The 24740-nt window shown below is 67.5% G+C and overlaps 2 protein-coding genes across 8 annotated transcripts; one reads left to right on the top strand and one right to left on the bottom strand.

Moving 5' to 3' along the window:
* Window positions 1–412: 412 nt before the first annotated feature.
* LOC115641566 (brain-specific angiogenesis inhibitor 1-associated protein 2-like) lies at window positions 413–15235 on the bottom strand. 3 transcript variants are annotated; one of them, XM_030544835.1, is made up of 14 exons: window positions 11923–11949; window positions 11107–11182; window positions 10370–10456; window positions 9241–9302; window positions 8886–8957; window positions 8181–8318; window positions 6427–6579; window positions 5317–5529; window positions 4699–4936; window positions 2615–2798; window positions 2040–2111; window positions 1575–1749; window positions 952–995; window positions 413–742 (listed from the first exon to the last, which is right to left on the bottom strand). In XM_030544835.1, exons 2-14 carry the CDS (start codon window positions 11135–11137, stop codon window positions 670–672), a joined length of 1542 nt encoding a protein of 513 aa, XP_030400695.1. In that variant the 5' UTR covers window positions 11138–11182; window positions 11923–11949; the 3' UTR covers window positions 413–669. The 3 variants fall into 3 exon arrangements, with proteins under 3 accessions (XP_030400695.1, XP_030400697.1, XP_030400694.1); XM_030544834.1 differs by lacking the exon at window positions 11923–11949 and adding an exon at window positions 15114–15235 and having other exon boundaries at window positions 414–742; XM_030544837.1 differs by lacking the exons at window positions 5317–5529; window positions 11923–11949 and adding an exon at window positions 15114–15235.
* LOC115641542 (toll-like receptor 13) lies at window positions 12186–24617 on the top strand. 5 transcript variants are annotated; one of them, XM_030544771.1, is made up of 3 exons: window positions 12186–12222; window positions 20073–23047; window positions 24278–24617. In XM_030544771.1, the coding sequence occupies exons 2-3, from the start codon at window positions 20352–20354 to the stop codon at window positions 24438–24440; spliced, it is 2859 nt and encodes a 952-aa protein (XP_030400631.1). In that variant the 5' UTR covers window positions 12186–12222; window positions 20073–20351; the 3' UTR covers window positions 24441–24617. The 5 variants fall into 5 exon arrangements, with proteins under 5 accessions (XP_030400631.1, XP_030400630.1, XP_030400628.1 ...); XM_030544770.1 differs by lacking the exon at window positions 12186–12222 and adding an exon at window positions 13905–14381; XM_030544768.1 differs by lacking the exon at window positions 12186–12222 and adding an exon at window positions 13905–14381 and having other exon boundaries at window positions 19822–23047.
* The last annotated feature ends 123 nt before the right edge of the window (window positions 24618–24740 follow it).

The raw sequence follows: 24740 nt of genomic DNA, 5'->3' as shown, positions 1-24740 counted from the left end.
GGCGGCGGGCCGGTTGGGCAGAGCTCCTGGGGGGAAGCAGGGGGGCTGGAGCCCAGGGGGGAAGGGTGCAGGGTCTGGCACTGACGGGCTCCGCTGAAGAACTGGTGAAAGGCTCAAGCGCAGCAGCCCCCCGGGGGAGCTGGGACCGATGGATAGAGGGGTGGGCAGGGGATGGATGTGTGCACAGAGGACAGATGGATGGAGGGGGGCATGGGGGCTGACAGAGCAGTGCAGAGGGGATGGATGTGTGTAGGGGGATGACAGAGGGGTGCAAGGGAGGATGGACAGATACACACAACCCACAGAAGGGGTCGCTCTAGGGTGGGCAGAGCCCTCAGGAGGCATTTCTATCTCGGGGGCCAGCCTCTCCCCCTCCCTTCTCTCTCCCTTCCCCCATCCCCCCACACTCTGGCTCCCCGGGGCCCACCTCCATTCCTGCTCCCCCCCCGCCTCCAGACATTGCCGGCAGGATTCGAACCCCGACCCCTCCCGCTGCGCGATACAGCCCCAGCCCCGCTGTTGGGATGCTCTTCTGCAAAGCTGCCACTAGAGGGAGCAGCGGGCTGTATGGGGGGGTGGGGAGGCCCACACCTGCTCCCCGGTCCTTCCCGAGTGGGGGGCTCCTGGCATCTCTCCCCCAGGGGGCGATCGGCGGGCACCCTCGGGGCCTCACTGGATCAGCGGCGCCGAGCGGTCGTTGGTCACGGTCCGCTTCAGCCTGACGTGAGCGAAGGGGTTAGACCTGGGGGGGGGGAGAGAGGGCATGGGTCATGGGGCCTCAGTGGGAGCTGGGGGGGGAGACACATAAATCTGGGTGCCAGTGCCCCGGGGGGAGGTTATCCTGATGGGTGGGGGGCTGGAGGGGGTAAATCCTGGCACTAGGGCCATGGAGGAGAGAGAATCCTAGGGTTGGAGCCCCGGGGTGGGGGGCGCGGACCTCGCTGCTCTCACCTGGATGGGGAGGAGTTCGGGGGGCTCCCAAATTCATTCGCTAACTGGGAAGAGGAAGGAGAGAATCACATTAGCCGGAGGGTGAGACGGTGGGGGGGCACAGGGGGCGGGGCATGTGGTGATCACCAGGCTGGCCCTGCAATGCCCACACTTGGCACCTGGTGGCGGGGATTGCAGGAGGACGGGGTGGGGGGTTCTTTAGTGGGGCCCCCTTAGTGGTAGTTTGGGGGCACTGGACAACTGACCAATTCGCTCCTGGTCTCCGTGCCATGCTGCCAGCCCCCTGCACCCCCAGCCAGCCTGACACCCCAGGGGCGGGCAGGCAAAGCACCACCAACGGAGGGTCATTGACATGAAGTACCCGGCCATTGCAATGGAACAACTCCCAAGGCTACGCCCCTGCGCCCCCCGGCTGGGCTGGCACCCTGGAGGCTTGGCTGGGGGTCGGGGGGTGGGTGGGAAGTCTCGAGGGTTGGGGCGCACTCAAGGCTGGGCAGCAGGCTCCAGGCCTCAGGAGGAGAGACTGTGGGGAGGAGCTGCACCCCAAGAGGAGCCGAGGGACCCCAGGATCCAGCCAGGGGCCAGCGGGGGGCGCTCGCCTGGAAGCTCCTCCCCCAACTCACCTGGGACAGGTCGGGGTTCATCATGCTATAGGGACGCTGGCGGAAGGTGCTGGAGCGGGGGGAGGGGGCGTAGCGCAAGGTGGCCCCCCCATGGCCCCCTTCTGGGCTGGGGGCCACGCACCCTGCTTTGTCCAGGGTCCCCGTGCTGCTGCTGTTCAGTTTGTTCAGGGGAAAACTGGGGTGGGGGAAAGACAGGGTTAAAATGAGCCCCCCCATACTCTCCCCACCCCGGCCCCAAGCTCCCCCTCTATGTGCCCCGCATCCTGCCACCAGCTCAGCACCACCCCCTCTATCCCGCTCTGCTCCCCCTGTACCTTCCCCCATTCCCCCACCCCTTCCCCCCAACTCAATACCACTGCCTGCCCCCCCCATCCTTTCCAAGCCCCCAGCCCCCACTCCTCCAGCTGTCACCCCCTATTCCCCCTCTCCCCGCCCACCTCGTGGCACATCCAGCCCCCAGCTCACCTGCCGTGGGGTTTCTCAGGGGTCTCGGCAGGGGGGACAGGTCGAGTGTACGAGAAGGGAAACCAGCCTTTCCTGAGGGTGGGGGGAGCAGAGATCAGGCAGGATGGAGACACACCTGGACCCTCCTCCCAGAGAGTGGCTGAGGTCACAGCCCCACAGAGCCCAGGGAGGGCCCCACCGGGACCCAGATCCAGACCAGGGACTTGGAACTCTGGAGCCCGGATCCATCATCCCCGGCTCTGAGAGGGGAGGGGCGGTCTAGTGGGGGAGGGGGATTGGGAGCCAGGACTCCTGGGTTCTCTCCCCAGCTGTGGGAGGGGAGGGGGGAAGCCAGGACTCCTGAGTTCTCTCCCTGGCTGTGGAGTGGGAGCTGTGGGGGAAGCCATGACTCCTGGATTCTCTCCCCGGCTGTGGGATGGGAGGGGAGGGGGTGAGCCAGGACTCCTGGGTTCTCTCCCGGGCTGTGGGAGGGGTGGAAAGGAGAGGAGAGGAGGGGGTGGGGGCAGGAGGCAGGACTCCTGGGTTCTCTCTCGGCTGTGGGGGGGCTAGTGGTTAGCATAGGCGGGGGGGCTCACATGCGTGTGGCCTCATTCTCCCCGTAGTGCCAGCCGTCCCGGGCCTCAGCCACCAGCAGCGAGATGACGTCGCCCTCCTGGAAGTTGAGCAGGGTGCTGCTCTCGCCGGCCGCGTGGGAGAACACGGCCTGCACCCGGCGCCGCTCGGCCAGCGCTCCGACCCGTGGCAGGGTCCTGTTCTCTGCTGGGATGGGGGAAGAGAAGGGGGGGGTCAGGCTGGGGATTTCCCCCCCTTCCTGCCCCTGGGCACACAGGGGATATGTGGGGGGGTCTTAGACGAGGGCATTGGGGGGCTTGGGGTGTCCTGGGGGAGCTCAGAGGAGGGGAAACAGGTAGAGACAAAAACTGGATGGGGGGGGAGAGATATTGGTGTGGGGCGTTCTGAGCCCCCGCCCCCCCCCCATCCCGTCCCAGCCCCGGCCGGGTCAGTCCAGGATACGAAATCGGAACACACTGCTCAGCGCTGGACTCTTAATTGGCTTAGGCCAGGCAAATCGCCCAGACCTGAGGCGGGGGGGTCATCCTCCCCCCCAGCAACTCTCCCAAAGAGCCTGCACCATGTGCCAGGGCCTGGCACACCCCCACCTGGGGTCACACCTGGGACGAGCCAGTCAGGGTCAGCTGCAGCAGCAAACATGTGGGAGCTAGCAGGGGGCTGTGAGTCGGGAGTGAGGGGCACTGGCAGGGTTGGAGGGGGCAGGGCCGGGCTAGCAGGGGACTGCGGGTCGGGAGTGAGGGGCACTGGCAGGGTTGGAGGGGGCAGGGCCGGGCTAGCAGGGGACTGCGAGTCGGGAGTGAGGGGCACTGGCAGGGTTGGAGGGGGCAGGGCCGGGCTAGCAGGGGACTGCGGGTCGGGAGTGAGGGGCACTGGCAGGGTTGGAGGGGGCAGGGCCGGGCTAGCAGGGGACTGCGGGTCGGGAGTGAGGGGCACCAGCAGAGCTGGGGGGCAGGGCCGGGCTAGCAGGGGGCTGCGGGTCAAGAGTGAGGGGCACCAGCAGAGCTGGGGGGCAGGGCCGGGCTAGCAGGGGACTGCGGGTCGGGAGTGAGGGGCACCAGCAGAGCTGGGGGGCAGGGCCGGGCTAGCAGGGGGCTGCGGGTCGGAAGTGAGGGGCACCGGCAGGGCCGGGCTAGCAGGGGGCTGCGGGTCGGGAGTGAGGGGCACTGGCAGGGTTGGAGGGGGCAGGGCCGGGCTAGCAGGGGACTGCGGGTCGGGAGTGAGGGGCACCAGCAGAGCTGGGGGGCAGGGCCGGGCTAGCAGGGGGCTGCGGGTCAAGAGTGAGGGGCACCAGCAGAGCTGGGGGGCAGGGCCGGGCTAGCAGGGGACTGCGGGTCGGGAGTGAGGGGCACCAGCAGAGCTGGGGGGCAGGGCCGGGCTAGCAGGGGGCTGCAGGTCGGAAGTGAGGGGCACCGGCAGGGCTGGAGGGGGCAGGGCCGGGCTAGCAGGGGGCTGCGGATCAGGAGTGAGGGGCACCGGCAGGGCTGGAGAGGACAGGGCTGGGCTAGCAGAGGACTGTGGGTCGGGAGTGAGGGGCACCGGCAGAACTGGGGGGAGCCCAGAGCCAGGCTAGCAGGGGGCTGCGGGTCGGGAGTGAGGGGCACCGGCAGAGCTGGGGGGGCTGGGCTGGGCTGGGCTAGCAGGGGGCTGCGGGTCGGGAGTGAGGGGCACCAGCAGAGCTGGGGGGCACAGCTGGGCTAGCGGGGGCTGCGAGTTGGGAGTGAGGGGCACCGGCAGAGCTGGGGGGGCTGGACTGGGCTGGGCTGGGCTAGCAGGGAGCTGCAGGTCAGGAGTGAGGGGCACCGGCAGAGCTGGGGGGGCTGGACTGGGCTGGGCTGGGCTAGCAGGGAGCTGCAGGTCAGGAGTGAGGGGCACCGGCAGAGCTGGGGGGGCTGGACTGGGCTGGGCTGGGCTAGCAGGGGTCTGCGGGTCGGGAGTGAGGGGCACCGGCAGAGCTGGGGGGGCTGGGCTGGGCTGGGCTAGCAGGGGTCTGCGGGTCGGGAGTGAGGGGCACCGGCAGAGCTAGGGGGCAGGTCCGGGCTAGCACGGGGCTGCAGGTCAGGAGTGAGGGGCACCGGTGGCCACTTACTGAGCGTGGCAAGGCGGGTCTCCGCGGAGGCTTTGCGGGGGATGGGCAGGGTACAGGAGTAGCCCTCGCTGGCCCTGGGTGGCGGCGGGGTCTGCGTGGCTGGTGCAGGCTGCAGGGCCGGCAGGCCTAGCGGGACGGTGAGGGGCTCGCTGGCGGGCGGGTGCCCCAGGTCACGGGAGCCCTGGGTGCGGTGAGAGTCGCCGTTGGGGAGCGGAGTCGCTTCCTGCAGTGAGACGCGCTGCGGAGGGAGAGATGGGGGGCAGGGGGGAGGGGCTCTGCTCACTGGGGATCAGGGTCACCCTTCCAGCTGGGTTTGGGGACCCAGAAGTCAAAGTCACCGTCCCAGGGGCTCTGCCCTTGGAAAATGGACCCTGGTGTCCGAGTCGCTGTCCCAGGGGCTCTGCCCTTGGAAAATGGACCCAGGAGTCCAGGTCACCGTCCTAGCTGGGGATGAGGACCCAGGAAGACAGGTCACTGCCAGGGGGACCCTACCCCTCTCCCTTAGTGCCCAAGTCACCATCTCTGTTGGGAAGGGGACCCAGGAGTCCGGGTCCCTCCCGAGGGGCCCCACACCCAGGCAATGGCGCCCCTCCCCACCCCCCGTGGGCAGAGACATACGTGGTTGAGGGCCAGCCCCCCGCCCCCTAGCAGGGGGGCCAGCTCAGGGGGCTCCTCCAGGGGCTGGGGGCCAGGCAGTGGGTCGGAGATGGCGGGCGTGGCAGGGCTGTTGGCCGTTTGCTTCACCAGGGCCAGAGCGCGGTCGGGCAGGCGGGTGGGCTGGATGCAGGACTGCTGCCAGCCGGGCAGCTTGGCCCCCAGCAGCTCCTTCACCTGCGATCCGGGGGGCAGAGATGGGTGAGGGGGGGCCCTACACTGCCCCACATGCCCAGCCAGGGGAGCCCCCACCCTCCATGGGGCTCCCACTCCCCCCGCACCCAGTCCACAGCACTACCCCCAACCAGGGCCCCATAGGAACTACACCACTCCCCCACATCCTCTAACATGGGGCCTGTGCTGCCCGCGGGGGCTCACCCGCACTGCCCCCCCAGTGGTGGTGGGGCGCACAAGGTGGAGGAGTGCAGGTGACGTCCCGCTAGGGGGCTCTTTGTGGGGGCGGCAGGATACAGGATGGAAGGATACGGGGAGTGCGTGACTTCTACCCAGCAGGTGGAAGGATATGGGGCGGAGGGATACAGGGCATGCAGCCCCCTCCCCAGCAGGTGGAAGGATACGGGGCGGAGGGATACGGTGTGTACATGCCCCCTCCCCAGGGGATGGAGGGATCCCATAGGGGCGGAGGGATATGGGGTGGAAGGATACGGGGTGTGCACCCCCCTCCCCAGCAGGTGGAGGGATATGGGGTGGAGGGATACGGGGTGTGCACCCCCCTCCCCAGCAGGTGGAAGGATACGGGGCGGAGGGATACAGTGTGTACATGCCCCCTCCCCAGGGGATGGAGGGATCCCATAGCGGCGGAGGGATATGGGGTGAAAGGATACGGGGTGTGCACCCCCCTCCCCAGCAGGTGGAGGGATATGGGGTGGAGGGATACGGGGTGTGCACTGCCCTCCCCAGCAGGTGGAGGGATATGGGGTGGAGGGATACGGGGTCTACGTGGCCCCTCGGGGGCGGAAGGACACGGGGCGGAGGGATACGAGGTCTTTATGCTCCCCCCCAGGGGATGGAGGGATCCCACGGGGGCGGAGGGATACGGGGCGGGCAGCTCACCTTGGCATGGTAGGCACTGAAGTGCTTGGACACAGCGCACTGGCGATCCACCAGGAACGAGTACCGGCGGCGCTCCTCGGTCAGAGCAGCCTTGTATCCCTCCGCCACAAAGCGGTCCAGTTCGCTCTGCTTGGCACTCATCACCTCTACGTACTGGGGAATGGGGGGGGGGGAGAAAAGAGTCCAAGGGGGCATCAGAGCATGGGGGGGCATGAATCACCCCAATATCAGACCTCACCACTTCAGAACTGGGCCTAGATACCAACCCTGCATCAGATAATCCCCCCCATATTGGCCTGACACCCCATATTAAACCCCAAATAGCCCCCCACATCAGACCCTGATGTCCCACACTGGACCCCAAATAACACCCCCACATCAGACCCTGATGTCCCACACTGGACCCCAAATAACACCCCCACATCAGACCCTGATGCCCCACACTGGACCCCAAATAACACCCCCACATCAGACCCCGACACTCCACATTGGATTCGGTGGGGGAAGGGTTAACCCCCCCACACAGTCCCCTGCCCCCCTCCCCATAGGAGGCCCTGGTGGGGGGAAGGGTTACCACCATCCTCTCCTTGCCCGCCCCACTTCCCCCCACTCCCTCTGGCAGCCTGTAGAATGGGGGCCGTGACCCCGAAGTAATGGTTCCCCAGGCAATGAGTGCCGACAAAGGGGGGCCTTCCAGAGCCAAGGCGGGGAGCGGGGGGGGGAGGGGAAGGAGCAGGCGCCTGACATGCTAATGAGGGGGGTGGGGAGTGAATGCGGGGGGGGGACCCATTGAGCAGAGGCAGGGGGGCAGGGAACTACCTGGCGGGGGTGGCATGAGACACCTGCCAGAAACTATTCCACTCTGCATCCCACAATTGTGTCTCCCCCCGCACCCAGCGTGGGTGCCCCCCCAGTGTATGTCCTGCCCCCGTGCATGTTCCACCACCACCCCCCACAGTCCATCCATCCAAAGCCCCTTATGGAGATTAGGGTCCCAGGCACCAGCTGGCCAAAGAATGTTAAAACCCTTAGGAGCTGCGAGCCCCGCGGGGCCCCAATCCCGCCTGCGCCCCGAGCCACCGTTCCCAAGACAGCAGCGCCCGCCTCTGGCCACCAGGGGCGATGCAGGGAGTGGGGTGGGGGAGCTCCCAAGCTGCCCCGGCCTCCCCCCGCCTCCGGCACTGACATCCTGCTGCAGCTTCCGGCCGGACGTGACAGCCTCGTGTCTCCTGCGGGAGCCTGGCCGATCCCATTGTTTTCCCAAGCTCTGCCCCTCGCTGCCAGGGGCCCTTTGGGGGGCTGGGGGGTGTTGTGGCCTGGGGTCCTTTCTGCCCCCCCGGTCGGCCAGCCCTGGAGATACAGAGGCTTATCCCAGTGCCCGTGTGCCCACACATGTGCTTGCGTGTGGGTGTGGGTGTCTGTCACGTATGTACTGCGCGTTGGTGTGTACATTACACGTCTGCCCCGGGACACCGTGTGTGCCACGCGTGTTAGCGCTTCCCCATGTTTTAGCACGTCGGGCTCACGTGCGGGCGTGTTTGGGGCAGCTCCGCTGCGGTCTAGCCCGTGCCGTGCGCGCCGTGTGTGCGAGCGTGGGACTGGGCAGGAACGTCAACATGTGGGGGGAAGGGGAGGGTCTCGGTCCTGTGGGGCAGACCCCTATTCCAGACCCTCCTCCCAGATTAAGGGCCCTCCACCGGATTTACCCTCCCCAGCACCTCCTAGTCCCCCCCCAGTCCCAATCCCCACCTCACCTGCACCTCGCGGTCCCCGTATTTCTGGGGGTTCTTGCTGCTCTGGCATTTCTTACGCAGTTTCTTTAGCTCGGCCTGGCACTTCTCAATGGCCTCAGCCTTGGCCCGATGCTCACTCTGGTACTTCTTCAGGGTGGCCTGCGGGGGTGCCGGAGAGCGGGGGGGGTCAGCTTGCCCCGGGGCTGGGGCTGGGGGGAGAGCGAATGTGACTCCCCAGGACCCTAAGCAAGGCCAGCTCGGTCTGTTCAGTGTCCAGCACGACAGGGACCCCCCCAGATCTCAGAGGGGGTTCTATGCAGCGTGATGGGGACACCCCCCCACACATCTCAGTCATGGTGTGTGTGTGTGTGTGTGTGTGTGTGTGTGTGTGTGTGTGTGTGTGTACGCACGCAACACCCAGTGTGACAGGGACCCCAATCTGAACTTATGAATGGTGCAATTGGAAAAACTGAGGCAGGGAGATGGCAAAGGCCTTTCACAGCCACAATGGGCCAAAGCCTTTGGTAGGGGTGGGAAATTGGAAAGGGGGAAATGGGGGGGTACATGGGGGGGCTGGGTGGATGGGGGCACAGGGGGGCAGGCACCAAGCTGAGGGGAGTCAGGGGCGCTGGGCTGGGTGCAGGGGGGCTGGTGGGCGCAGGGGGCAGCAGGCACCGGACTGGGGGTCCCCGCAGGGCCGGGGGGAACCACACGGGGGGCTCTTACCAGGAGGTACTTGACATCGAGCTCCAGTTTCTGCTCCAGCTGGGCCAGCAGCTCCGAGTGGAAAAGCTTCAGCTGCAGGGGGGGACAGAGTGGAGGGGTGAGAGGGGGACAGCGAACAAGGGATCCGCTCCCCCCAGTACATATTCCCCATGGTATCCCCCACTCATGTCACCCCAATCCCCAGTATCCCCCCTCCCCTCCAACTGTTCTCCATGAATGAGTAATTCTGGGGGCAGGGCGGGGAGGGGACTCGTGGGGGGGGCTGAGAAGGCAGCAAGGGCGGGTGGGAGGCTCCCCAGGGCTTTGGAGAGGTGGGGGGAGGGATAACACGGTGTGGGGGAGGGGGGATACTCACCGTTTCCTCCAGTTGCACCTGGATCTGGCGATGCACCTCAGCCATCTGGAACAGTGTGTCCCCTGGGGGACGGGGAAATGACAGAGGTGTGTGTGCGGAGGGGTGTTAATCCATCCCATAATCCCCTGTGGGGCAAAAGGGCCTGGTCCCATCTGCCCCCCTCACCCAGAACCTGGCTCACCTTTCCCACACGCGTGTGAGCAGGGCCCTCCACCCGTTAACACACATCCCCTGCACACGGCTGGCACTATCACATTAGCCTTGGCGAGCGGGGCCGGCTCCCCCACCACAGCCAGTCACCCCCACACTGCCCTACAACTCGCACTCTGCCCGTCTGCACACACCCGCCTCCCGGTTCCCGCCATCTGCACACACCCACACACACTCCTCCCACAACCTGTGCAAACCTGCCATAATTTGCACACGCACAATCCCCTCTCCAAATTCCCAGATGCTCACCACCTGCTACACCCCCCCACCCCTGCTCACACACTGCTCAACAGCCGCACATACCCCTGCATGCACCTCCCCACATGCACAACACCCACCCAGTGTGCACCATGGCCCCCTCCCCCAGAGGAAGAGAGACACAATCCCCCCTTCAGCCCCCCTCACTCCACCCCCACCACTTCTTTGAGCCCCTCCAGCCTCTCAACTCCTTCTTCCCTCCCCCCAGGCAGGTCACACCCTGGGGGAGGGGGAATTTGGGCCCTGGCAGCAGAGTGTGTGGGGGAGCTGGCCCCCCAGGCCGTAAAGGGTTAAAGCTGGAACCTGGGGGTGGGGGCGAAGGGTGACGGCTGGGCCTTGGGGGGGGGGGGCGGATTCTCAGGACACAGACACACTCTCCTGCCCCCACACAGTCTGCAAGGCCGGCCCAGCCCTGGACGGGGGAGTGGAGACCGGAGGAAATCTTGGCTTCCAGCAGGAAAACAGGATTTTCCTGCAGCAGGAAGCCCCAGCATGGAGACCTGGGGGTGGGGTGGGATGCCAGGGGCACTGGGCCCATAGTGCTGATCCAGGCAGGTGGGTAGGAGGCAGGATACCGGAGCAGATGGGCCCGTGGATCTGACCTGGAGCAGACGGCCCAGCCCCCTCCCCTCACCCGCCCTCTGTCCCAGGCATCACCTACCCAGCTCCTTGGACCCTTGGCTGTCGCTGGCCAATTCCCCCAGTTTCACCAGGGTGTCGAAATAACCCTTGGCCGCTACGGTCACCCCTGCCGGGAGAGAGAGCACGCGACGGAGTGATTGACACAGGGCCTGTCTCCTCTGGGGGGCGCCAGCTCCCATCCGGCCTCGGGACAGGGACTGGCTGGCTCGGGGGGGCGGGGAATAGGGCACAGGCCTGTCCCCTCTGGGGGGGCACTGGCTCCCATCCGGCCTCTGGGCAGGGACTGGCTGGGGCTCGGGGGGGGCGGGGAATGGGGCACGGGCCTGTCCCCTCTGGGGGGGCACTGGCTCCCATCCGGCCTTGGGGCAGGGACTGGCTGGGACTCGGGGGGGCGGGGAATGGGGCACGGGGCCTGTCCCCTCTGGGGGGCACTGGCTCCCATCCGGCCTCTGGGCAGGGACTGGCTGGGACTCGGGGGGGGCGGGGAATGGGGCACGGGCCTGTCTCCTCTGGGGGGGCACTGGCTCCCATCCGGCCTCTGGGCAGGGACTGGCTGGGGCTCGGGGGGGCGGGGAATGGGGCACGGGCCTGTCCCCTCTGGGGGGCACTGGCTCCCATCCGGCCCCAGGGCAGGGACTGGCTGGCTCAGGGGGTGGGGAATGGGGCCTGGGGTCTTTCCCCTTTGGGGGGCGCTGGCTCCCATCCAGCCCCAAGGCAGGGATGGGCTGGGGGGTCCGTGGGGAAATTGTGGTTTACCTGAGAGTGCTCGTTGGTAACTCTTCCCCATCGTGACAAAACTCTTCAGGCCGGGGTTGAACTGGTCCAGAATCACCTGCACCAAACAGGGGGGTGATCACAGCTCCACAGGGCTTGTGCTGTCACCCGGCGCTGGAACATGGCCCCTCTGGGGTGGGGCGCTGGGGCTGGGTATATGAGGCCCCTCGCCCGGCTCTGGGATGCGGCCCCTCTGGGGTGGGGCACAGGGGCTGGGTATATGGGGACCCCTTGCCCAGCACTGGGATGCAGCCCTTCTAGGATGGGGCTGGGTATAAAGGGATCCCTGACCCGGTGCTGGAACATGGCCCCTCTGGGGTGGGGCGCTGGGGCTGGGTATATGAGGCCCCTCACCCGGCTCTGGGATGCGGCCCCTCTGGGGTGGGGCGCAGCGGCTGGGTTTATGGGGACCCCTTGCCCAGCACTCGGATGCAGCCCCTCTAGGGTGGGGCTGGGTATAAAGGGATCCCTGACCCGGCACTGGGACATGGCCCCCTTGGGGTGGGGCGCTGGGGCTGGGTATATGAGGCCCCTCGCCCGGCGCTGGGACATGGCCCCTCTGGGGTGGGGCACAGCGGCTGGGTATATGGGGACCCCTTGCCCAGCACTGGGATGCAGCCCCTCTAAGGTGGGGCTGGGTATAAGGGGATCCCTGACCCAGCACTGGGACATGGCCCCTCTGGGGTGGGGCATGGGTGGCTGGCTATACAGGAACTCATTGGCCAGTGCTGGGATGCAGCCCCTCTGGGTTGGGGCACGGGGGCTGGGTATCCTGGGTGGTGGGGTGGCAGGATTTACATTGCATTTGCAGCTGACGAAGTGGGTTTTTCACACACGAAAGCTTATGCCCAAATAAATCTCTTAGTCTTTAAAGTCCCACCAGGCTCCTTATGTTGAAGATTTACGTTGTAGGACACCAAGATATTTTATTTCTAAGCAAAGCGACTCTTGAAGGGTCATCTGGGGTGCTAGGAGGGGGAGCGAGGGACGGGTCCGGGGAGTGTGTGGCGAGGGGTGGATGGGAATGGGGATGGACGGAGGAACACATACGGGGATGGACAGAAGGGTGGCTAGACGGAGAGAAAGACAAATGAGGAGGTGTGTGGGGAGGGATGGCTAGAGGGGTGGGGGGTGGACAGACGGATGGAGGCCAGGGTGGGGGAGTGGATGGACAGATGGCTAGAGGGGTGAACGGACAGATAGATAGAGGGGTGGGGAGGTGGACGTACGGATGGATAGAGGGGTGAACGGACGGATAGAGGGGTGGGTGTGAAGATGGATGGACAGATGATGGAGGGTGGGGGGTGGATGGACAGATGGATAGAGGGGTGAATGGATGGATGGATGTGGGGGGTGAACTGACGGATGGATGGGAGGGACGGACAGATACAGGGCTGGGTGTGAAGATGGATGGACAGATGACGGGGGTGAGGGGGTGGACAGACGGATGGATAGAGGGGTAATGGATGGATGGATAGAGAGGTGGGGGTGAAAGAACGGATGGATAGAGGGGTGGACGGAAGGATGGATGGGGGGACAGATGGATAGAGGGGTGGGTGTGAAGATGGATGGACATGACGGGCTGGGGTGGACTTACGGATGGATAGGAGGGTGGGTGTGAAGATGGATGAACAGATGACGGGGAGGGGGAGGACGGACGGAGAGGGGAGGGACAGACACCATACTGAGCCCCGGGACTCTGGCACCCCTAATCCCCGGCAGGTGGCAGATGGGGCTGGCTGCCCCAGCAGGAGGGCGACTGGCTGGAGCGAAGGCCCCTGGGCGCTGGGCTGCGGCCGGCTGCCAGCCCTTCCCTGCCCGGCACTCAGGAGCCCAGCAGTGGCTCAGCCCGAATCAGTCGGCTCAGCCCGAAGGCTTTGGGGACAGCGGGTCGGGTGCAAAGACACCGTCCCTGTGGGGGAGGGGAGCCAGGACTCCTGGGTTCTCTCCCTGGCTCTGGGAGGAGAAGGGAGTACAGTGGTTTGGGGGGGGGGGGGCTGGGAGCCAGGACTCCTGGTTTCCCAAGCAACCCTACAATGGCAAAGTAGCCTGCGTAGGCCCTACAATAACAAACTAGGACATGTAGCTATCGCTAGACATGTAGACGCAGGTGTGAGGACGGACAGATGGACTGATCCGCCTCATGGAAACAGTGGAGCCAGAGGGGTGTAGCCGGGGGGGGGGGAGGCTGAGCAGGGGCTGTTCTCTGGCCCCCAGGCCTTGGGGGGGCGGATCCGAGAGGAGTCTGGAGCCCAGCCCAATTTCTCTGGGCTCCCACAGGCTGTTTCCCCGGGAACGAATTAGCCTTTTAAAAGAATCTGATTCCAGACAGAAATTGCAGCGCCCTGCCCCCCCCCCCCCCAAATCTAATCCCCCAGGCTCCTGGTCAGCTGGGACAGGGGCTGGCAGGACTCGGGGGGAGGGGAATCCACACAAGGTGCAGCCCCCCCCCCCCAGTGCTCAGCACCACAGCCCTTTGGGGGGGATCACATCCCATCTTGGGGGGGATCCTAGAGTGGGGGCTGCATGGAGGGGGATGGAAGGAGGGGTCCCTGGCGTAACTGGGGGGAGGATAGAGTGATTAAATTGGGGATGGAGGGGTGCAGACAGCGATGGAGGGGTGTGTGGGAGGATAGATGGAAGGGAGCTGAGACCCCAGCACCTGATGCTCCCTGTGGACACCAAATGAACCCACCAGTGACATGGGCAGGAAACCATCCCCCCGACCCCCTCCCTCACCCCAGAATTTGGGGGTTCATTTTTTCCCCTTCGTTCCCTGCCGAGCAGGAATGGGTCCAAATTCCAGGGGGAATCCTGATCTCCACGGTGCACAGCCTCTGGGTGGAGCTGGGGGGCTGAAGTCAGAACCTGGCCCCGCTGCAATCAGGGGTGACTCTGGATTGAACCCAGGGAGTGCTGAGATCAGAGCCCAGCCCCTTTGCAAACAAGGGTGACTCCGGATTGACACTAAGGGGGAGCTGGGATCAGAACCTGGCCCCGTTTCAATCTGAGGTGACGCCAGATTGAATAAAGGGGTGCTGAGATCAGAACCCAGTCCCATTGCAAATAAGGGTGACTCCAGATGGACCCTGGGGTGGAGCTGGGATCAGAACCTGGCCCCGTTGCAATCAGGGGTGACTCCGGATTGACCCCACCCCTCAGGGCTGTCCCGTGGGTTGGGGTTAAAGCCTATAGCCCCAGAAAGAGCCAGAAGCCGAGGGGACCAGACCCTGCAACCGACCCATCCCCAGGACCCAGTGAGTCAGGATGAGCAGCAGGGCCCCCAGCACCCCAACCCCCCACCCACAGGTGGGACGGAGCAAATGGGGGACAACAGAATCTAGACCCACCCCCTCCATCTACCCCCACACATGCACCCTCCACCGTCACCCTCCCTCCCCAAACAATTCCCCAAACTCTTCCCTTCCAGGCTACCAAAGGGGCTCGGGGTTCCGGGGAGGGGGGGGGGTCTAGAAAAGCACCTGGCGAGAGAGATGGAAGGAGTGCGGGGGGGGGGGGAGCGCGGCCGGGGTCAGGGAGTAGAATAAGTGTGCAGGCAAGGGGGGGGGGCGGCGCAGAGAATCAGGCGGGGGGAAAGGAAGGGATCAGCGGGGAATCAAGTGAGAGGAGCCGGCGGAGGGGGGGGGCTGGCGAGGGAGAGCAGGGAAGGGGAGCCGGCGAGGGAGGGGAGCAGGGAAGGGACGAGAGGGACCGGCGGGTGGGGGGAGGCTGGCGGGGGCAGCAGGGAAGGGATCGGCGTGGGGGGGAGGCTGGCGGGGGCAGCAGGGAAGGGACCGGCGGGGAGGGGAGCCGGAAGGGGCAACAGGGAAGGGACCGGCGTGGGGGGGCGAGACGGGGCGGGGGACCAAGGAAGGGACCGGGGAGGCCGCTGGGGGGAAGGCAGGGAAGGGACGGGAGGGACGGACAGGAGAGGGGTGGCGGGGGCAGCAGGGAAGGGACCGACGGAGGGGGGAGCCGGCGGGGCTCACCCTATAGACACTCTCCGTGAGCCGGTTGACCTCGTCGGAGCGGGACATGCTGGCGCCGGGGACCGGCCGGGAGCTGGAAGGCAGCGAGCCCCGAGGCAGGGACCTGGTGGGGGGGCGGGAAGGGGCGGAGGGCGGGGTGGGCAGCACTAGCAGAGGGGAAGGCGGAGTTGGGGCTGTGGGGCCAGGAAGGGAGGGGGCAGGGGGAGGGGAGCGGGGTGGGTGGGGGTCAGAGCTTATGGCGAGGGATGGGGGGGGCAGAGAGCGGGAGGAGTCCAGGAGGGGGAGAAGGAGTTTCGGGGGAGTCTGGGGGCGGGATGCTGCGGGGGAAAGGTTATGAGAGGTTCAGGGAGGGGGGGCTCGGGGGGGAGGGGGAAGCGGGGTGCCGGGGGGGTGGGAAGGACCTAGCGCCAGAGACAGACGCAAAAAGGTCCTGCCAAAACTCCAGCCTGAAAAGAAACTTTCCAGCCAATCAGGAGTCGCCCGCGACCGCCCCGCCCCTCCCAATCTGGGCCAGGTTAGCATGAAATGGGCGTGGCCTCTTTGGCTCGTTTCCATATTTAAAGAGACAGGCTAACACCCCCCCCCCCCCGAAATACAGACACACACACACCCCGGACGGAACGTGTTGGCTCCGCTGGAACCAGCCCGATGGACGGACCCGGGGGCTGGTCTTACAGGAGCGCCCCCCCCCGGCTGTCAGGGCTGGACCCTTTGGCACTAGGGGGCGCTGGGGTGCAGGGCGGGGCGGTGGCTCGGGGGGGCGCTGGGGAGCAGGAGGGGAACGGCAGGGGGTGCTGGGTTGTGAGGAGTGGGGTGGGGGGCTCGGCGGGGGGTGGGGGGCGCTGGGGAGGGGAGGCGGCTCGGCAGGGGGCGCTCTCCTTTCTAACTACTAAGATCAGTGGCCAAATATGAACAGTAATTGTAAAATATGTCTCAGATGTGCAATGGGGGCTGCGGGTCGGGAGTGAGGGGCACGGGCAGGGGTGGGGGGAGCCCAGGGCTGGGCTAGCAGGGGGCTGCGGGTCGGGAGTGAGGGGCACCGGCAGAGCTGGGGGGAGTCCAGGGCTGGGCTAGCAGGGGGCTGCGGGTCGGGAGTGAGGGGCACCGGCAGAGCTGTAGGGGGCAGGGCTGGGCTGGCAGGGGCTGTGGGTTGAGAGTGAGGGGCACCGGCAGAGCTGGGGGGGGACAGGGCTGGGCTGGCAGGAGCTGCGGGTCGGGAGTGAGGGGCACCAGCAGGGCTCTGCCCTCACCCTCTCTTCCCCCCATCTCCACCCCTGGGTTCCCCGACCCGGTTCCAGACGCAAAGACGTGTCTCCTGCAACCTCCACTTCCCTGGCTTCCTGGTGCCCGCCCCACCCCCAGACCTGGCGTTAGCGGCATCTCCCCCCCAGGGCTGGCTGGGCTTCCAGGCACGTCCATGGTGCTCCGGGCTCCCTGTTCCCATGGGACCGCGGCCAGCATCGCCCCCGCCCCAGCAATCTCGCAGCCGGATTTGGATCGTCCCTGGCTCAGCCCCGAGCCCAGGGTCAGACTGACCCCTGCTGCCCGCCCCCTGCCACTGCAGCTCTCCAGCGGTCAGGGCTGCCCCAATGCCCCAGCATGGCGCTAGGGGGCGCTGGGCTGCAGGCAGCAGGGTGGGGGGCTCAGCAGGGGGCGCTGGGCTGCAGGGGGTGGAGTGCGGGACTCTGGGGGGCACTGGGCTGCGGGGAGCGGAGGGGTGCTGTGCTGCAGGGGGCAGGCTGGGGGCTCAGCAGGGGTGCTGGGGTGTGGGGAGGGGGGCACAGGCTCGTGGAAGCGCTGAGCTGCAGGGGGCGGGGTGGGGGCTCAGCAGGGGCGCTGGTTTGCAGGGGGTGGGGCAGGAGCTCAGCAGGGGGTGCAGGGGCACCGAGAGCAGGTTCGGCCCCTGTGAAAAAAAATGTTGGGACCCTCCAGCAAGGGTGGACCAGCTAAACAGGGCTGACAAAGTCGGGCCCCAGGCCCGCTTCCAGACCGCCGGGCTCCGGTAATTTTTACCGGCTTCCCACCCCCTCGCTGGCACTGGGCTGTGGGGAGCGGGGCGGGGCGCTCAGCAGGGAGTGCTGGGCTGTGGGGAGCTGGGGGGGCTCGGCAGGGGGCGCTGGGCTGCAGGGGGTGCGGAGGGGGGCTCAGCAGGGGGTGCTGTGCTGTGGGGAGCAGGGGGGTCTCGGCAGGGGGCGCTGGGCTGTGGGGAGCTGGGTGGGGGCTCAGCAGAGGGTGCTGGGCTCAGGGCTGGCCCAACCCATTAGGAGATCTAGGTGGTCGCCAGGGCGCTAACATTGGGGGGCAGCGGCTGCCCCGGTCGTCGGTGGTATTTCGGGGGCGGGACCGTCCACCGCCTAGGGCGCCAAAAATGCTGGTGGTGGTCCTGGCTGGGCTAGAGGGGGTGGGGAGGGCAGGCTCAGGAGGGGGCTCTGGGCTGCGGGGGGTGAGGAGGGGGCTCAGCAGGGGGCGCTGGGCTGCAGGGGGCGGGGCGGGGGCTCGGCAGGGGTGCTGGGCTGCGAGGGGTGAGGAGGGGGCCCAGCAGGGGACTCTGGGCTGCGGGGGGTGGGAAGGGGGGCTTAGCAGGGGGTGCTGGGCTGTGGAGGGTGAGGGGGGGTTCAGCAGGGGGCTCTGAGCTGCAGGGGGCGGGGCGGGGGCTCAGCAGGGGGCGCTGGGCTGCAGGGGGCGGGGCGGGGGCTCGGCAGGGGGTGCTGGGCTGCGAGGGGTGAGGAGGGGGCCCAGCAGGGGGTGCTGGGGTGAGGGGAGGTTCAGCGGGGGGCTCTGGGCTGCGGGGGGTGGGAAGGGGGGCTTAGCAGGGGGTGCTGGGCTGTGGAGGGGGCTCTGAGCTGCAGGGGGCGGGGCGGGGGCTCGGCAGGGGGTGCTGGGCTGCGAGGGTTGAGGAGGGGGCTCAGCAGGGGGCGCTGGGCTGCAGGGGGCGGGGCGGGGGCTCGGCAGGGGGCGCTGGGCTGTGGGGAGTGAGGAGGGGGCTCAGCAGGGGGCGCTGGGCTGCGGGGGGTGAGGAGGGGGCTCAGCAGGGGGCGCTGGGCTGCAGGGGGCGGGGCGGGGGCTCGGCAGGGGTGCTGGGCTGTGGAGGGTGAGGGGGGTTCAGCAGGGGGCTCTGAGCTGCAGGGGGCGGGGCGGGGGCTCGGCAGGGGTGCTGGGCTGCGAGGGGTGAGGAGGGGGCCCAGCAGGGGGCGCTGGGGTGAGGGGAGGTTCAGCGGGGGGCTCTGGGCTGCGGGGGGGTGGGAAGGGGGGCTTAGCAGGGGGTGCTGGGCTGTGGAGGGTGAGGGGGGGTTCAGCAGGGAGCTCTGAGCTGCAGGGGGCGGGGCGGGGGCTCAGCAGGGGGCGCTGGGCTGCAGGGGGCGGGGCGGGGGCTCGGCAGGGGGTGCTGGGCTGCGAGGGGTGAGGAGGGGGCCCAGCAGGGGGTGCTGGGGTGAGGGGAGGTTCAGCGGGGGGCTCTGGGCTGCGGGGGGTGGGAAGGGGGGCTTAGCAGGGGGTGCTGGGCTGCGCGGAGCAGGGTGCGGGGCTTAGGGGCGCTGGGCTGCGGAGGGTGGGGGGCTCAGCAGGAGGCGCTGGGCTGCGGGGGGCGGGGTGGGGGCTTAGCAGGGGGTGCTGGGCTGGGGGAGGGGCTCAGTGGGGGTCAATGATCCCAATGGCGGAGGGCGCCCCCTGTTGCACAGCCTGTGCCTTGGCCCGGGTGCTGTGATTTCCGCGGCGGGTTTCCGATGGTGTCGCTGTGTTTCACAACGAGGAAGTAGCGGCCAGTGACTCCCAGGGGGAAAGTTTTTTGACTCATCCCAGGAGTTGGGACGGAGGGTGCTGAAAGTCTGAGCTCGGTGCTAGCAGGTGAGAGAGAGAGAGAGAGAGAGCGCGCACTGGGCTAGCAGGGGCTGCGGGTCGGGAGTGAGGGGCACCGGCAGGGCTGGGGAGGGGCCCAGGGCTGGGCTAGCAGGGGCTGCGGGTCGGGAGTGAGGGGCACCGGCAGGGCTGGGGAGGGGCCCAGGGCTGGGCTAGCAGGGGCTGCGGGTCGGGAGTGAGGGGCACCGGCAGGGCTGGGGAGGGGCCCGGGACTGGGCTAGCAGGGGGCTGCGGGTCGGGAGTGAGGGGCACCGGCAGGGCTGGGGAGGGGCCCAGGGCTGGGCTAGCAGGGGGCTGCGGGTCGGGAGTGAGGGGCACCAGCCAAACTGGGGGGTCTGGTCACATAGACATACCCCTCCCCCCATGCACTTGCTGCAGGCCCCCAGCTGTCCCCAACCCTCCCTCCCCTGCCAGCAAGGATGGGACAGCGCCGAACCCAGACCATGAAGGCCCTTGGGGACCCTGCCCCCGAGACCCACTGCCCCTGGGGTGCTGGGTCTGAGCCCTGGCAGGGGGGCCGTGGCAGCCTGGGGGGCACTGCCGCTTCCCAGAGATGGTTTCATTCACTCTACCACAAGAAAGAGGTGGAGGGAAGCGTGTGGGGTAGTGGTGGTGGTGGGGTTCATGCCCCAGGGGCACCTGGGAGCAGGGCTGAGACCCAACAAACTTGGCATTCATGGGCCCCAGCATCTGCTGCCAGGTGGGAGCTGGTGCCCCCTAGAGGGGACAGGCCCCGGGCCCCATTCCCTGCCCCCCTGAGCCAGCCAGTCCCTGCCCTGGGGCGGGTGCCAACACTGCCCCTGCTTAGCCTGGATTTAAGCCCTTTCTGATCATTATCTTTCTGATTCCACAGACCTCCGGGCTGCAGAGCGAATTTCCTTAGCTCAGCTTTGCAGAAGGGGAAGTGAAGCAGAGAAATGATGTCTGGCCCTGGGAGGTCTCACACACACTTGCTGTTAGCTGTGAACACGCCCAGCCCTGCTCTAACCGCTAGACCCCACTGATCTCGCAGAGCTGGGGAAAGAACCCAGGAGTCCGGGCTCCCTGCCCACCCCCCAGCTCAAACCACTAGTGACCGAAGTGCAATTTGCATTCTCGTTGCAGGTGTCTCTGTGCCAGGCCGCTCGGCTCAGTCCCAGCCAGGAGCGGGAAACTGAGGCTCTTTTAAGGCACTTGCCATCGGATTGGGGAGAGGGGGAGCTGTCAATCACGGTGAGGGGCCGGGATGTAGCTGGGAGCGCCGCCCCAGGTCACTTGTTGCTGGGAGTGGGTGGAGGTCACTGCGTGGGGGGACAGCGGATGTAAGCAGGGCGTGTTCTGAGCTGTGCCAGCACGGGGCAGACCCACAGGTGCACACACAACCAGCACGGGGCAACACGCACCATGCCCCAGCCCCAGCCTCTGGCCCTGCCCCTCTGGCTCCTTGCAGCCTCCGCCTGTGCTCGCTGTGCTGGCGCCTTTGGCTTCGCCTGGTGCCTCCTGCCCTACGAGCTGCCAGGCTACGCCAGCTGCGCTGGGCGTGGCATCACCCAGCTGGGCCCGGCCATCGCCCCACTGCCCAACTCCACCCTCTGGCTCAACGCCTCCCAGAACGCCCTGCAGGGCCTGGCGCCCGCCACCTTCGCCCACCTGCCCCGCCTGCGGGAGCTGTGGCTCGACCGCAACCGCATCCGCGCCCTGGAGACCGGCGCCTTCCAGGGCCTGCGGGAGCTGGAGCTGCTGGACCTCAGCCAGAACCAGCTGGCGGCCCTGGGCCCCACGGCGCTGGCGGAGCTGACGGGCCTGCAGGTGCTGCTTCTAGGGGGCAACGTCCTGGCCACCCTCCACCCCAACGCCCTGGCGGCCCAGCCCAGCCTTCAGGAGCTCCACCTGCCCAACAACCAGCTCTCCCAGCTGCAGGAGGTGGCCATGGCCACCGGCAAATTGGCCAACCTCTCCCTCCTTGACCTGGACTCCAACCGGATCTCTGCCCCATGCCCTGGGCCTGGCCTGATCTCCATGCCCTTCCTGCGGGACCTCAACCTGCGGAACAACAGCATCACCTGGCTGGACCTCGCCCGCTGCTCCCTGCCCGGCCTGCGTTCGCTCAATCTGACCCGCAACAACATGAGCGGGCTGGAGGCCGGTTCCTTCCGCGCCGCGCCCGGCCTGGAGAAGCTGAGTTTGGACGAAAACCCCCTCAACATCTCCCATCTTCTGGGCCTGCCATTGCCCAACCTGACGGCTCTGCACTGGTCCAGCATGCGCCCAGCGCTGGACTCGGACCTGGGGCTGGCCTGCCAGGTTTTGGGGAGCCTGTTGGCGCTGACCAGCCTGGACATCAAACACTCCAAGGTCCCGCCGTCCCGGCTGGCCCAACTGGGCGCCTGCACCAACCTGACCTGGCTGGACCTGTCCACCACCCCGCTGAGCCGGCTGCAGGGGGGCGTCTTCCGCGCGTTCCCCCGCCTGGAGTCCCTCTCGCTGGACAAGTGCAAGATCCAGCAGCTGAAGCAGAGTGCCTGGGGCAGGGTGCTGCCCCAGCTCCGGGTCCTCATCCTGCGGCGCAACCACCTCACCAAGCTGGAAGACGGCGTCTTCCGGCCCCTCAGCGCCTTGACCCACCTGGACCTGTCCAGGAACCGCCTGACCTACCTCTACAAGGGGACCTTTCTGGGCATGGCCTCCCTGAGGACCCTGCTGCTGCAGGGCTGCCAGCTGGCAGCCGTCACCCGTGACACCTTCGTCTATGCCCGCAAGGTGGAGGCCCTGGACCTAAGCGACAACAACCTCCAGTACATCAAGGCCTCCGCCTTCCAGAGCCTCCTCCATCTCCGCACCCTGCTGCTCTCTGGCAACCGCATCCTCACCCTCCAGAAATGGGCTTTCAAGGGGCTCACCTCCCTCCGCCATCTCTCGCTGGCCCAGAACGGTCTCTACAAACTCTCCCAGGGCTCCTTCCTGGGCCTGAAGGCCCTGGAGACCCTGGACCTCAGCCGCAACCGCCTCCTGGCCTATGGCAAGTATGACTCGCCCGCCCCCTTTGCCAGCCTGCCGGCCCTGCGGGGCCTGGATCTCGGCTCGCAGGAGGCCCAGCCCCCTGTCCGGCTGCCCTCCAAACTCTTCCAAGGGCTGGGAAACCTCCAGGAGCTCAGCCTGAGGGACAACCCCGGTGGCGTCTTCCTCAACCTCTCGCTGGCCCCCTTGGCTGGTCTCCTCTTCCTGGATCTCTCCGACATCTACCCCAGCCGGGAAGGGCCCTTCAGCCTCCGCCCGGGGCTCTTCCAAGGCCTGGGCAACCTCCGGCGGCTCAGGCTGGACGGCAGCTCCCTCCGGGACCTGCCCGGCGAGGTCTTCTCCAGCCTGGCCTCCCTGGAGTGGCTCTCACTGCGGGAGAACGGGCTACGCAACGTGAGCCGGGCCCCGTTGGCTGGCCTGGCCGCCCTGCGCTTCCTGGACATGGCCGGGAACCCCTTGGCCTGCTCCTGCGAGAACGCCTGGTTCCAGAACTGGTCGGCGGCGGAGCCGGGGGTCCAGGTGGCCCTGCTGGGCTCCTACCTCTGCCTGGGGCCCGGCGTGAGCGAGGGGCTTTTCCAAGCGCACGATCTCTCCTTCTGCTGGGCGGACCTGGGCATCGTCTTCTTCGCAGGGTCGTTCGCCGCCATCTCCCTGACGCTGGTGGGGTCCCTGGCCAGTGCCAAGCTGGGCTGGACCCTCCGCTACGGCTTCTACCTGCTGCGGGCCTGGGGCCGGGGCCGGCTGCGGCGGGACCAGCGGGGCTACCAGTATGACGCCTACGTCTCCTGCTGCGCTGAGGACGAGGCCTGGGTGGTGCACATGCTGCTGGCCAAGCTGGAGGAGGAAGGGCAGCCCCGCTTCCGGCTCTGCTTCGGGCCCCGCGACTTCGCCCCCGGCGCCTATTACCTGGACAACGTGCAGCGCGGGGTGAGCGGCAGCCGCAAGGCCCTGTGCCTGCTGAGTGCCCGCGCCCTGGAGAGCGAGTGGTGCTCGCTGGAGATCCACCTGGCCTGCGCCCGCGCCTACTACCGGGGCCACGACCCGCTGGTCGTCGTCTTCCTCGAGGACATCCCCAACTTCCGGTGAGGCCCCCGTGGCTATCCCAGCCCCCCCTCCTCCCAGCAGGGGACTGGAGGGAGCAGGGTGGGGGGCACTGCCTAGGGGGAGCTCCCGGGGGTGCTGTGGGAAGTGGGGTGGGGGGCACTGCCTGAGGGGGGAGGAGATTCCAGGGGTGCTGGGTTGAGCATTGGCGGGGGGGAGCTCCCAGGGGGCTGTAGAGAATGGAGCAGGGGGCACTGCCTGGGGGGAGCTTGTGGGGGTGCTGTGAGGAGCAGCGGGTGGTGCTGGCTGTGGGGGGTGCTCCTGGGGGTGCTGTGGGGAGAAGGGGGTGCTGGCTGTGGGGAGAGCTCCCAGGGTACTGTGGGGAGAAGGGGGAGGGTGCTGGCTCTGGGGGGAGCTCCCAGGGTGCTGTGGGGAGAAGGGGGAGAGTGCTGGCTCTGGGGGGAGCTCCCAGGGTGCTGTGGGGAGCTGGCTGTAGGGAAGCTCCTGGGGGTGCTGTGAGGAGTGGGGCCATGGTGCTGGCTGTGGGGGGCACTCCCGGGGGCGCTGTGGGGATGCTCCTGGGGGTACTGTGGAGAGTGGGGCCATGGTGCTGGCTGTGGGGGGAGCTCTCCTGGGGTGCTGTGGGGGGCACTCCCCGGGGGGCGCTGGCTGTGGGGGAGCTCCCGGGGGCGCTGTGGGGAGAAGGGGGAGGGCACTGGGTCTGGGGGGAGCTCCCGGGGGTGCTGTGGGGAGAAGGGGGAGGGTGCTGGCTCTGGGGGGAGCTTCCAGGGTGCTGTGGGGAGCTGGCTGTGAGGGAGCTCCTGGGGGCGCTGTGAGGAGTGGGGCCATGGTGCTGGCTGTGGGGGGAGCTCCCCTGGGGTGCTGTGGGGGGAGCTCCCCTGGGGTGCTGTGGGGGGAGCTCCCCTGGGGTGCTGTGGGGAGCTGGCTGTGAGGGAGCTCCTGGGGGCACTGTGAGGAGTGGGGCCATGGTGCTGGCGGTAGGGGGCACTCACGGGGGTGCTGTGGGGAGAAGGGAGTGCTGGCTGTGGGGGGAGCTCCTGAGGGTACGGTGGGGAGAAGGGGGAGGGTGCTGGCTCTGGGGGGAGCTCCCAGGGGTGCTGTGGGGAGCTGGCTGTGAGGGAGCTCCTGGGGGTACTGTGAGGAGTGGTGCCATGGTGCTGGCTGTGGGGGGCACTCCCGGGGGCGCTGTGGGGAGCGGGTGCCCTGTGCTGTGGGTACTGGGGCTCAGATCTCGGCCTCTCCCCCTGCAGCCTCTCCCCCTACCACCGGCTGCGAAAGCTGGTGAAGCAGCGCAGCTACCTGCAGTGGCCAGAGCAGCCCGAGGCCCAGGACGTGTTCTGGACCCAGCTGCGGGAGGCCCTGGCGGACGGCGGGGAAGCCGGGCGGCTGGTTCCATTCAACGTGGCTGAGTAACCCCAGCCTGGGGCTGCAGGGAGAGAACCGCACCCAGCCTCTGCAGCCGATGCTGTCTGAGACTCCCCCTCTGCCTGGAGCGGTACGAGGACTATGACCCAGCAGCGAGCGGGGCTTATTGCAGCCAGCAGGGGGCAGTGACACCTGCGGCTGTTTATATAGGCGCTCCATGGAATAAAGCTGGATTATTTACTGTGTTGTATCCAACAGCCCGTGGCTCAGGATGTGGGAGCTTAACTTTAACTCCATGGTCCCCTGGTGCAACTCTGGATTCGCTCCCATGCTGTCAGGGGTGACTCC

Source organism: Gopherus evgoodei, unplaced genomic scaffold (assembly GCF_007399415.2).
Source record: "Gopherus evgoodei ecotype Sinaloan lineage unplaced genomic scaffold, rGopEvg1_v1.p scaffold_35_arrow_ctg1, whole genome shotgun sequence".
Classification (NCBI taxonomy): Eukaryota; Metazoa; Chordata; order Testudines; family Testudinidae; genus Gopherus; species Gopherus evgoodei.
Note: the sequence above shows the minus strand (reverse complement) of the source record. Positions and strands in the feature narration are given on the sequence as shown.

Bases quoted from the DNA above. Each gene is read 5' to 3' on its own strand.
- LOC115641542 (XM_030544771.1), top strand. From the start codon at position 20,352: ATGCCCCAGCCCCAGCCTCTGGCCCTGCCCCTCTGGCTCCTTGCAGCC. The intron at 23,048-24,277 runs GTGAGGCCCCCG...CTCCCCCTGCAG, and splicing joins GAGGACATCCCCAACTTCCG to CCTCTCCCCCTACCACCGGC.
- LOC115641566 (XM_030544834.1), bottom strand. From the start codon at position 15,161: ATGTCCCGCTCCGACGAGGTCAACCGGCTCACGGAGAGTGTCTATAGG. The intron at 8,958-9,240 runs GTGAGTATCCCC...CCCCCCCTGCAG, and splicing joins AGGTGCAACTGGAGGAAACG to CTGAAGCTTTTCCACTCGGA. The intron at 6,580-8,180 runs GTGAGGTGGGGA...CCCATTCCCCAG, and splicing joins ACGGGGACCGCGAGGTGCAG to TACGTAGAGGTGATGAGTGC.